Genomic DNA, 12,875 nt, shown 5'->3' with positions numbered 1-12,875 from the left:
GGAGGAAAGCTGATTGTGTCCATTGTGGAGATGCTTTGTAAAAGGGAGTGTAATCTTCACAGCCTTTTAGTATTTCCAGGGTTTATGTATATGTATTTGAATATAACACCTGATTAATTTGTAGATCAGTATTTATTTAGGGAAGGAAAATTAAAGGATCATACAGTCCTTTAACTCTAATCCTACTTTGCATAGATGAGACCAGGGAAGGTGGTTGACACCGAGGTAGGGCTGAGTAACTGACATTCAAAGGTACCTTTTCCTTCTATAAAGAAAGCAAAGCAAAGCAAAGCAAATAGCTGGTATATTCTCCCAGTATTGGCAAACACCAGCTTTCTAGTAATGCTTTAGCTGATTAGGACATACTTACCCTTTAATGAAGCAATCACCACAAAGCCCCAATGTCAGCTGGAATACTTGCAAAACAGTATCAAAGAAAGAATCCGAGGCACTGAACATAATTATAGCTCATGTCCTTGTCTCACACCAACACAAACTATTCATTTTCAATTAGAATGAATAAGAAAATTAGAAATCAACTCGATTGGGTAAAAGGACCAAAGTTTGTTTACAGAGAATAAAGTATTGGGTCCATCTTGCTCAGTGATTCTGAGCTTTTTCCTGAAGCAAACGAATACCATGAGTCATGTAAGAGCGGACTATGGTTACGGAGAGTTTATTGATTTATCTTGAAGGAAAGTAGCTGGAGTTTGATTAAAGTTGTGAAGAAAAACTGAGTAAAATTCCTATTTCCCACAGCTAATCAAATTAAGAACTGTTGGACTTACTAGCAAAGTGTACCTTGCCTCTTTAGTTCTCTAACACGTATGTTTAAGGATGTGTCATTGTCATATCATGTCCATGGAGATTTAGAGATGAGTGAGAAAAGCAGGGAAATTGAGAGTGGGAAGAGAAAAATGAGAGAGAGAGAGAGAGAGGACCACTCATGTCCCTCACAAAGGCCCTGCTGATGGGAATGGAAGTCAATGCCTAATTTAGATCTTAATGAGAAAAATGAGGGGAAAATGACTGAGCTGACTTGCATCTCATGTTTGTCTTGGGAAACTTTCCCTCTTTCAACATTTGCTTGTTTTAAAAGGTTTACATAGTCGGTGACATCCTCCTCCTCAAACTGAATTACCTTCTCTCCTTTGTGGTAACATGGGCGGAAAGTTTTTGCTGTGTCAAGAGAGGTCGTCACACATTCTTCTGCAGTTCTCTGCATTAATTCCTTCTTGCAGAAGCATTCTCCCTCGTGCTGGGAAGGTAGAGGGTGTAACACAAGAGCCTGGAGCATCAGCAGGAAGCTCTAAGCTAGTTAATGCAGTATAATTGTCTGGACATAGACTGGTCTTTGTTTGTGTGGTTCACTCCGAATCAGCTGTAATTAACTCCAGAGTGTTTCCAGATTGCCAGCAAAGAAAAATTACAGCTTTTCTGTTTTAAATTGTAAAGCTCACAAACATTAACTATGCACAGTGCATGTACTTTGATATATTTCTATCCTGAAAAGGGGGGGGGGAGCTTATGTGACTCCCCCAACCCCCTCTAAAAAATGTGCTTTTGTGAAGTTATTTGACTTAGTGACGATTGGAACATAATGGAGCCTTGATCCTCGGGCTTGAAATCTTTTTCTTCATATTTTCAATCCTTGGACATCCTTGGAGTTGTTTTTCTTCGTGCGAAGGTTTCTCATGCTGCAGTGGGAAAGAAGTTACGCACTCGTGGATGAAATACTGGACGTATACTAAACTGAGCAAATTGCAGAGAAAGCTCGCTACAGGAAACCACCAGCCCCAACTTTAAAGACCGAGATCAAAGCTGGATCCTGACGTAACTTTACCTGTGTTTTGATATATCAAAAGGGAGGCTGTGAGAACGGGCCTTCCTCCCGTGGTCAGCACGCCACACCCTTTTAAAAGCTTCTGTACAGTAGTTTATAATTATGAATTCCAACATGGGCAGAAATGAGGTAGCGGTGTGAGCTAATACCGCCTAGTACATAAAAGATCTGTCAGCAACTGATGCAAAAAAAAAAAAAAAAAAAAAGTCCAGCCCCAAATCTTTTTTTTTCCTTCCCTCTGAATTTAACAATAAGGAATTTAAGCCTCAGTGTGGCTTTAGCGACCAAAGAAAAGAAGCTCTTGGTGTCTGCATAATACCACTTTGATGGATTTTTTTTCATCAGTTCTCTGTACATGGCAACAAATAAACAAGTATAATTATACTTGTGAAGGCTATTCAGTGCTTTGTCAGGATTAGATATATGTGCCGTTTTCACACTGCACCTCCCTTTTGTCTTTGCCTAACTCACTATGACATATTGATAGAGGATTTGGACTGGGGAAAAGGCCACAGCAGAGACAGTGATGACCTTTTGGAAACTTGATATAATTCAAGGATTTTTATTTATTTTTCTTTTTCTTTCTTTCTTTCTTTTTTTTTTTTTTAGAACTTGTTACCAAATTCTCTTCTACATGGACAGCTTTTAACCCAATTCAAAGGGAGTCCATGAAGACTCCGAGAGTTAGGAGAGGGCTCCCGAGCAGATGAGAATAAAAACAATAGGCGGAGGGGCCCTTGTCTCTTTTCCCAGCACTTTGCAGAGTGGCTAACTAGCATTCCTTTCCCATTATTCAGGCCTCCTCACCAGATCACGTTCTTTTTCATCATTTCACAAACACTGTCTCCCTGGACCGGAGAGGAAGGCTGGGACAATCTCAGTTAAAAAGCAGAGGTAACACTGGCCTCTCCAATTTGGGGTTCCAATAGGAACGCTGCTTCCTGAGTGCAGGGGAATTCTCCTATTGTTCAGCAAGCACCCCTTTCATTAGCCAGCTCCTGGTAGGTGGGTTCGGTCATTTGGCAGAGCAGTGTTGAGGCCGCAGGACGAAAGCAAGGCAGAACGAGCTGTAGAAGTTCTTTTCTGCATATTGTCCATTAGTTCCAAAAAGGGGATTTACATGATCAAAGTCACTGATCTTGTGAATTACTGAGAATACCCCAAAAATGTGTACACATATTCTAAGCAGACCGGCGGGTACGTATTGTTCTGAATTTAGCATTGAAATTGTATTAGGGTTTTTTGGGGGGGAGGAGGGATTTCTTGAAGACTTCGGTGATTTTTAAAGATAGAATGTTTGGCAATAGAGAATAGAAATTGGTGGAGACCAAATAGAGACCAGCTTAAATGGTGAAGCAACCTTCATAGTGAGTTTACTTGTTACGCAGTCATTTTGGAATGAATTCTGTGGTTTAAGTTAAATGGCTGTCTTTGTGGTCTTTTTACTGGGACTTATAAAAGTTTAGTGTAAATTTCCTATATGGGTCACACTGATAAAAGAAAGGTCTTCTCTGACATTGATGACAGTGAAATCACTGGGCATCATATTTAATATGTACAATATTGGTACATGTAGATGTAACTAATGTTTTAACTGCACAAACTAAAGTGATTCCATCAAAATATACAGGTAAACATTGCCATGGTCATAGTCAATAGCTACGAATTTAAAAATCAGGTAATATATTACTTGCCATCAATTCAGATAGGTTTGTCATTGTTGCTTTTGGAATGAAATGTAAGTTTGATTGTATAGAAGACAGGATTTGACTTAGCTTCTGATTAATGTGTACCTTATTGAGAAGAAATTGATAGGCAATTTGGTGTAAAATGATGTGGGAATTTTGTAACAAAATCAATCCTACCATTTTGCTTTGACCTGTGATGGATTCTGTAGGGTAGTTTTCATAATTTTTTTTTTCACATGGCAACAATGTTGTCCCATTTTTGGAAGTTACTTCCGGTAAAATAAATAGGTTCTGATTCGTATAGAGCAGTACTGAGACGCTGCATTGCAGAGTCCATTCGGCATCTGGCCAAGATTATTAACTGCACGTCACAGACACCTATTCCAGGTGTCTTCATCCTGCGTGTCATAATTCCAGCAAGTGCTCTTGTGGGCTGAGAGCTGTTGTAGGGTTATAAGCAAAGTAACTTAAATAATAAGAAAAGCTCAGAAACTCCTTCACAAGCTATAAAGTGTTTGGGGGCTTTTCTTACTTTTGTGATTAAGGTGAATCTCCTTCCACGTAGCGGCCTAAACTATCTTTCATAGGAAAGAATAAACAGCAACAACCGTGGGTCCTTTACATGCTCACCCAGGATCACTAACGGAGTGTGATCCACCACGGTGCTCCCACTCCAGATCTTAGCCCCTTCCTGCCTTCCTCATCTCCTCCAGTCTAGCAGGGGGTTGTGGTGTAGGCATTTTGGCTGCCTTTGGTGCGTATATACATTGTTTGTGCCTATTTGGTGAATGCAAAGGTAAACATTAACGTTTGTGGACTAATTAGAAAATTATTAGGTTTTCATGCTTATGGTTATCAGATTATTTCAGAGGGTTTTAAAAGCTGCAGGCATGCCATGAAGATAATGAACCTGCAGCTCATCGATGATTAAAATTACACACTAAGCTTTATGATGTTTGATTGGTGAGCAATTAGAATGTCATTTTAACCATGGCAGATACCAAAACGAATTTTGATTTCATTTCCAATCTCTGCAGATCTTTTGATGTATTCTACACTGATCACTTCCTCTCTGATTTAGCTGACAAGATTAAATTTGATTACAGTCAAGAGAGTATTAAGAAGTGATTCTTCATACTTAATATGCCAGTGACCTTCAATGAGGTCTTTCTTCCAGAAGAACTTTTCAAAAGGAATTTCTAAAATGCTTAGTAATATTGGTGAGCCCAGAGTTTTGTTTTCACGGCCTTCCGCCACTGTGAAGTCTGCAATAAATGCAGGGGCATCCAGGGTGAGACATTGCATGTCTATCCTACCCAATATGACAGGTAATGGAATATAGCAACGTCAAGCTTTCTTATATCAAAAATTACCAGCGACCTTGAAAGTGTTGATACCTTTACATTAAGGGGCTAGTTGCCTTGAAGTTATGAGTCCCTCAGATTGTAAGATTTGAGAGAAAATTGCTTAGCTGCTTCATAAAATCGAGACGATGTCTGTGTCCTAGGCTGAAAATAAACACAAAAGTTGCAGCCCACTCAATGGTGTGTACAGTGCCATCATCCTGCAAACCCAGAGAGCTGCAGGACTCAGAAGCTTAAACTGTAATTGAGTTGCTATTACAGTAGCTGAGGTTTGTGGGCACACACACACACAGCTGGGCACATACACACACGTATGTGGGCACACACGCGCACACACGCATACACACTCACACACAGAAGGGCATGCATTGCTACCAATACATACTCAATTTTCCCCTGCTACCTGACCCTGCTGCCGGAACCTGAGATGGCTTTACGGAGGGTGCATCTTGCTCTCAACAAAGGGAGTTTATGGTCTAAGATGCCTGGCTGCAAAAAAAAAAAAAAAAAGAAAAGAAAAAAACACTGAAAAATTAAATCTAAAAAAATGATGGAAGGATTTTCATCAGTCGTGCTTGCGTATGATTTGTTAAGCCAGGGGAGATGCTGATTGAGGCAATAGTTGAGAGATGGGCAACTCACCAGGATTGATAACATCAAAATGGTATTTGAAATGGTGTTCATTACGTATTGCAGTGGGGAAAAAAAAAAAAAAAGGAGTGAATGTGATCGTCCCCTAGGATGATAGGCCTGGCTGCAGTAAATATTAATTTCTGTTCTGCTGCCCATTGAGGTGACTGAAGTGTGGGGAAGAATTGTGATTGGTGCTTAATCAGGGCCAGCCAGATACCTGCTGAGAGCTTTTGCACAGGGAAGATTTGTAGTAAGCTGATTTACTGGCAAAATGAAAGCCAGAGCAGAGTGTGGTCGGCGCTGCCTAGGACTGTAATATTTCTCATTTTAAGGTTCCTTTATGGTTGGTCTCCCTTCCCTACTCATCCCCCCTGAGAAAGTAAAAGGTAAATATTAAAAAATTACAAGTTATTTGCATTGTTCTTTTTATTCCTGCCTTCGTAGGTGAAAGCCATTTCCGTGTCTGTCACGGACAAGGGGCTTTTAAAGCCTTTACGTCGATTATAGACATTTTCAGGAAAGGGGAATGAAAAAAGTACGGATCACTGATATGAATTTCAGATTTATGATGAATGCCCATGGCGACTTCAGAAACACCTAGGGTGTGGAGGCCCGCCTGTGATAGCTCTCCGCATGATTTTGCTCCATTGACACAAAGTCTGTGCGTGATAGATAGGTGCGCTGGTTTTAGCGACACCCCCCCCCCCCCTCACCTTTGCAGATAGTCAAGTTTACAGCTGCCGTAAATTAGTGATGGGCTATTAGTGAGCGGTGTCATTATTTAATAAAAATGCCTTCTCTCACCTTATTTTTTACCCAGGTCCCTGACAGGCTGGATGAAATGAGATCCCCATGTAGCGATTGCCATGGAAACCTGTGACTCCCCTCCTATCTCAAGGCAGGAAAATGGGCAGAGCACGTCAAAGCTGTGCGCAGCGACACAACTGGATAATGAGGTGCCAGAGACAGGGGCAGGCATGGAGCCTGACAGGGAAAGCAGCTCCGCCGATGGCAACCTGAGCGCCCCGGAGCCGCGCGCCCAGGACGGCGCGCTGGGCCCGGGCGGCGAGCATGCGGCCGCGCAGGTGGCCGTGGCCAAGGAGATCCCCTGCCACGAATGTGCCGCCGCCTTCCCCAGTTTACAGAAGTACATGGAGCACCACTGCCCCAACGCCCGCCTGCCCGTCCTGCGGGACGACAACGAGAGCGAGGCCAGCGAGCTGGAGGACAGCGACGTGGAGAACCTCACGGGGGAGATCGTTTACCAGCCCGACGGCTCGGCCTACATCATCGAGGACTCCAAGGAGCGCGGGCCGGCCGCCCCGCCGGGGGCCGCGGGCCAGCTCTTCTCGGCGGCCCGGCTGCTGGACTCGCTGGCCGCGGCCGGGGACCAGGGCGAGCCGGCCGCCGCCGCCGCCGCCCCGCTGCCCTTCTACCCGCAGATCATCAACACGTTCCATATCGCTTCATCCCTCGGGAAACCCTTGACAGCCGACCCGGCTTTCCCAAATACCTCAGCGCTCGCAGGCGTCGGGCCTGTGCTGCACAGCTTCCGTGTCTACGATCTCCGGCACAAGCGAGAGAAAGACTATCTCACCAGTGACGGCTCGGCCAAAAACTCCTGCGTGTCCAAAGATGTCCCCAGCAACGTGGACTTGTCCCGGTTTGACGGCTGCGTGAGCGACGGCAAGAGGAAGCCCGTGCTCATGTGCTTCCTGTGCAAGCTGTCCTTCGGCTACGTCCGGTCCTTCGCCACCCACGCGGTGCACGACCACCGGATGACCCTCAACGACGAGGAGCAGAAGCTGCTCGCCAACAAGTGCGTCTCCGCCATCATACAGGGGATCGGCAAAGACAAAGAACCTCTCATCAGCTTTCTGGAACCAAAAAAACCCACTTCCGTGTATCCCCGTTTTTCTACTACGAACCTCATGGGCCCCGACCCGGCCTTCCGCGGCCTCTGGAGCGCCTTCCACGTGGACAACGGCGACGCGCTGCCGGCCGGCTTCGCCTTCCTGCAAGGCGGCCCGGGCCTGGCGGCCGGTCCCGCGGAGCAGCCGCTGGGGGTCACCCCGATGCCAAAGGCGGACGTGAACCTGGGGGGGCTGTCTAGTCTCGTCGTGAACACCCCGATTACCTCTGTCTCCCTCAGCCACCCATCGTCGGAGTCCGGCAAGATGTCCGAGGGCAAAGACCCAGAGACCAACTGTGAACGGCCCCAGGGCAGCCCCGCGGGGCCCCCGGGCGGCGAGTGCCCCGTCAAACGCGAGCCCCCCGAGGCGGGCGGCGACGAGGACGAGGAGGACGCCTACTCCAACGACCTGGACGACGAGGAAGGGTTAGGCGAACTCACCGATGGCATTGGGAGCAAAGATTTCCCTCTCTTAAACCAAAGCATTTCTCCTTTATCCTCCAGCGTGCTCAAATTCATCGACAAGGGCCCGCCGTCCTCCTCCGCGCTGGGCCCCGACGACCCGGAGAAGAAGAAGCCAGCGGCGGCCGTCCGGGCCCATCCCTACGGCCTGGGTGCCAAGGACTCGGCGGAAGCAGGTGCCAGCAAAGAGGGCGCCGCGGCCGCCCACCCCGGCGACCCGGGCCGGGGCGACGAGGACAGCGCGGCGCCCCCCCACCAGCACGGCTTCGCGCCCAGCGCGCCCGGCACCCCGGGGCCCGGAGGGGACGGCTCCCCCGGCAGCGGCATCGAGTGTCCCAAGTGCGACACGGTGTTGGGGTCCTCGCGGTCTCTGGGCGGCCACATGACCATGATGCACTCCAGGAACTCCTGCAAGACCCTCAAGTGTCCCAAGTGCAACTGGCACTACAAATACCAGCAGACCCTGGAGGCCCACATGAAGGAGAAGCACCCCGAGCCCGGCGGCTCGTGCGTGTACTGTAAGACCGGCCAGCCGCACCCCCGGCTCGCCCGGGGCGAGAGCTACACGTGCGGCTACAAGCCCTTCCGCTGCGAGGTGTGTAACTACTCGACCACGACCAAAGGCAACCTCAGCATCCACATGCAGTCGGACAAGCACCTGAACAACGTGCAGAACCTGCAGAACGGCAGCGGCGAGCAGGTGTTCGGCCACGCCGCGCCCGCCCCCAACGCCAGCCTCAGCGGCTGCGGGACGCCCTCCCCGTCCAAACCCAAGCAGAAACCCACCTGGCGCTGCGAGGTGTGTGACTACGAAACCAACGTGGCCAGGAACCTCCGGATTCACATGACCAGCGAAAAGCACATGCACAACATGATGCTCTTGCAGCAGAACATGAAGCAGATCCAGCATAACCTGCACCTGGGCCTGGCCCCGGCCGAGGCCGAGCTCTATCAGTACTACCTGGCCCAGAACATCGGCCTGACCGGGATGAAGCTGGAGAACCCGGCCGACCCCCAGCTGATGCTCAGCCCCTTCCAGCTGGACCCGGCCACGGCGGCTGCCCTGGCCCCCGGACTCGGTTAGTAGTTACTGCCTTTCTCCAGTCCCGTTAGCTCCGCATCACATGCTGAGTTGGTGGGATGCACCCAGATGAAGTGGTGAGTGCAGACGCATCGGGGACATTTCTCTCTCAGCTGATAATCAGACCACTTGGCTTCACTTCAAACCTGAATTAACTCCATAGAGGAAGCCGTTAAGGGGTCCAGGGCTGCCCGAGAGGAGTTAGCAAACTTTGTCTTCATCCAGCAGCTCGGTGAACAAACGCGCATGTGCCTGAGTTGCCTGCCATTATTAGCTGTAACCCTTGCAAGGTTTATAGCTTTGATTTTGGCAGTTATTCCCTCAAATATCAAACTTGTGCTTCTAAAGGGTAGACCGTTATTTTTAATGAAATATTAGTGAAAACTATTTCCGTGTCTGTGACGGAAGGTAATTAAACTGCTAACAGTCATACCGTTACCTTATCCCGGGTATTTGGCAAGAGATTCCCGGCGCGCCTACAGTATTAGCCAGATCTCATCAGGCTTCAGACAAATTGCGAAATAGCAATTAGTGCTTATGTAAGTTTATCTAGGCTCTTCCATCGCCAGCACGTGGCTGTTTGTTATGGTATCGATCACCTCCCTTGCCCTCGAAAATACAAATTTCAGAATGACATCATGCCCAGTAGGAGTAATTAAAGCTATCTGGTGAGGGCATTTAGAAGTTGAAAGGGATGATTGTAATTGATCCCGATTCAATCCTATTACAGCTTTTTATGGGTTTAAGCTCTAGAGAAAGCACATTCCCGGTCAAGACTTTTGTTTTACAGATTCCTTTGTGTGTGCTGTGTTTTCTAGTGTCTATTTTTCCTCTTAATTTTTTTCTTCCTGTAGTAAATAATGAGCTGCCGCCTGAAATCCGGCTTGCCAGTGGTCAGCTAATGGGTGATGACCTGTCCCTCCTTACTGCAGGAGAGCTGTCACCTTATATCAGTGACCCGGCACTGAAGCTATTCCAGTGTGCTGTGTGCAACAAATTCACCTCCGACAGCCTGGAGGCCCTGAGCGTGCATGTGAGCAGCGAGCGCGCTCTCCCTGAAGAGGAGTGGCGGGCTGTAATTGGAGATATCTACCAGTGCAAGCTCTGTAACTACAACACGCAGCTCAAAGCCAACTTCCAGCTCCACTGCAAGACCGACAAACACATGCAGAAGTACCAGCTGGTGGCTCACATTAAAGAAGGAGGCAAAACCAACGAGTGGAGGCTCAAGTGCATCGCCATTGGCAACCCCGTCCACCTGAAATGCAACGCCTGCGACTACTACACCAACAGTGTGGATAAGTTACGCCTGCACACCACCAATCACAGGCACGAGGCGGCCCTGAAGCTCTACAAGGTAAGGCCGACATCCCTCTCCCTTGACACAGGGGTTGGGGGGGCGGGGAATTAACTGTTTCAGAGCTTGGAGCACAAGTCTGCAAGTTAAGAAAAAAAAAAAAAAGCGGGGCAAGGGACACAGTGTCTGCTGAATGGTAATACATGTTACGTTGAGATCTAGCAAGGGGAGAATTTATTTGAAAGATTGGCCGTACGTCCCTGTTCTATCTATCACAGTGGCATGGATTGCTTTACTGGTTTCTCCCAAAGAAAATAGCTTTTCTGAGTATTTTCATATGCAAAACAATGCTGTGTTATTGATTGTTGTTTTTTTAAAAAAAAGCATAGTGTACCACTCATGGCCAAGTGTGAATGGTTATGGGGGCAGAGGACAAAAATAGTGCTGCCTCGTGTCACCTTTTGTTTGGTGACAAGGTGACTCTGTGTGCGCATTTTTGCTTTTTCTTTTAAGTGCCTAGTAGTATTGTGTAAACGCGCTCTCCCTTAGCATCAGCTGAAAGTCTTCTTAACACTGTTGTTGTTTTGCATGATTTTTCCCAGCTAGTAATGTTTTTATCCCCTCAGTGGATGTGGCAGGGTTACAAATGTTCATTCAAAGGCAAATAATACTTTTATCTGATGCTGATGTAATGAATACATGCAAGTGAGGAACACCATTGATTGCACAACTTGTCTTGACTTTTTGTGGAGCCTGATGACTGGTTAATTTGTTTGGGGCAGCTGGTGGACTGGTTTGGCTTGATTGTCTTGGTTCATGTAACACGTGGAACAGATTCATTTCTATGATGAATAACTGGGTAACTTATTAAGAACTTCTTTTGTCTAGAGGACATTAAAATTCAGAAAATATTGCAAACCATTTGTCATTGTAACAAGCTCTAAATATGATTACAAAATCCATTTTGCAAGTGTTATCTATTGATTTATACTAGAAATCAGGGGTAACTATACTATCAGGAGTCAACCAGTGATTGTAACACCTATGGCTTGTCTAATACTGATTCAAACTATAAACACAGGAGGAGCAGAACAGACGGTGGTCTAGAGCGCGTGCAGGAATTATTTATTTGGGTTGGCCTGGCGCTGTTTGTTGAGGTTGTTTCTTGAAGTTCCAATTCTAGATTGATGAACGGAGCATAAAATCCGGAAGACGTGGTGGGAGCATTTGTAACATTGTTCCTGTGATGCTGGCGCTCCGCGGATCAATAATGAAAGCATTAGATTTGGGTTTGAGGGGAGTTCAGGCTTTGATATAAGCTGGAAAGCTTCTAAGTTGATGGTATTGAAAATATAATCCAACGAATTAATTGTATTATAATTCATAGATTTTACAGCAATGGTTGACAACCGTTCAATTGTCAACTTTTTTCCCCTGTTGCTACCTGACCTATTAAAACTTTTAGAATACCGAGGAGAGAAAAAACAAACAAACAAACATTAAGTTTGTATAAATAATAGATCTCAACCCTGGGAGCTAGATAGAATATTCATGAACTGGGTTTATATTCACGCAGCCCCTCTAACACTTGAAATGAACATGTTGTAAAAAGAAGACATAAATGTACAAATTTTTCTGTTTTATTAATCTCATGTGGGAAGCTCCAGAGAGGTAGAGCGGCATGGTTTATTGTATCAGGAAAGGTGATTTAACCTAATTGTTTGGTGATTATGTAGACATGTGTGTTTTAAGTTTTTCCATTCATTCCACGGGTGGGAATTGACATCCCTCACTGTCTGCAGAGCAATTTGCTGGGTGCCAGAGCTGGTCTGGAAGTTCCTTTGAAGGGAGAGTTGGATATTGTCTTTGAATGGCTAACAACGCAAGGAGATAAACCCTTGTTTATAAAGAGGGCTTTCAAGCAGAGAGAACTTTCAGTGTCAGAACCAAAGGGTATATTTGTCCTCTTACCTTTAAAATGTTATGTCATATACAAAAATTTCCCCCAACTCTTCTTTATTTGTTTATCTCTTAAATACCCAAGTTCCCTAATACTGTAGTGTCTAAAGTGGTCAGCAACCAAACAAACACACTTTGAACAAACTTACCTTGAATTAAAAGAAGATTGAACAGAGAAATATTTGAGCTGTTGCAGTTTGATATGGGGCCATTGAACTATATTTTTTGCATCATCCTTCAAGGGGCATTCCTTATTTCTGGTAACTGCACAAGTCCCCCAGAATAGCAATGTGTTGAGGATGCCATTTCTAAAACGAGTTACAAAGGCCAAAGACAGTGTGGATCAGATAGAGAGAGAGGCTTTTCAAGTGCAGTAATGGGGATTTCAGCAAGCTTGGTCAGCTTGTGTGAGCAAAATAAAATTGCTTCATAAGTAACATTAATTGCTTTTAAATGAGAAGCTAACAAATTGGCCAGGGCCTGGAAAAAAATGATGGTTTGTAATTTGGCTAAAATATTAAAATTAGACTTAAAATAGTTTCTGAGTTAATGACTAGACAATAATCTCCTACATAAAATTTATTTTCATTAAGAGCTTAATTTGCATCATTCTGCTTCAGGAATTAGTTAGACTTT

The 12,875-nt window shown here is 45.9% G+C and overlaps 1 protein-coding gene across 4 annotated transcripts in view; it reads left to right on the top strand.

Annotated features, from left to right (window-relative positions):
• The window catches only part of ZFHX4 (zinc finger homeobox 4), a 185,164-nt gene that overhangs the window by 16,587 nt on the left and 155,702 nt on the right, over nucleotides 1-12,875 (top strand). For 2 of the 4 annotated variants that reach the window (XM_059672830.1, XM_059672831.1), the window contains exons 2-3: nucleotides 6,349-8,981; nucleotides 9,838-10,340. In XM_059672830.1, the coding sequence (XP_059528813.1) occupies nucleotides 6,395-8,981; nucleotides 9,838-10,340 (3,090 nt within the window). In that variant the 5' untranslated portion in view covers nucleotides 6,349-6,394. Of the gene's footprint in view, nucleotides 1-2,683; nucleotides 2,738-6,348; nucleotides 8,982-9,837; nucleotides 10,341-12,875 lie in introns of those variants that run through there. The other 2 variants (XM_059672832.1, XM_059672833.1) reach the window with 2 other exon arrangements.

Source organism: Myotis daubentonii, chromosome 17 (genome assembly GCF_963259705.1).
Source record: "Myotis daubentonii chromosome 17, mMyoDau2.1, whole genome shotgun sequence".
Taxonomy (NCBI): Eukaryota; Metazoa; Chordata; class Mammalia; order Chiroptera; family Vespertilionidae; genus Myotis; species Myotis daubentonii.
Note: the sequence above shows the minus strand (reverse complement) of the source record. Positions and strands in the feature narration are given on the sequence as shown.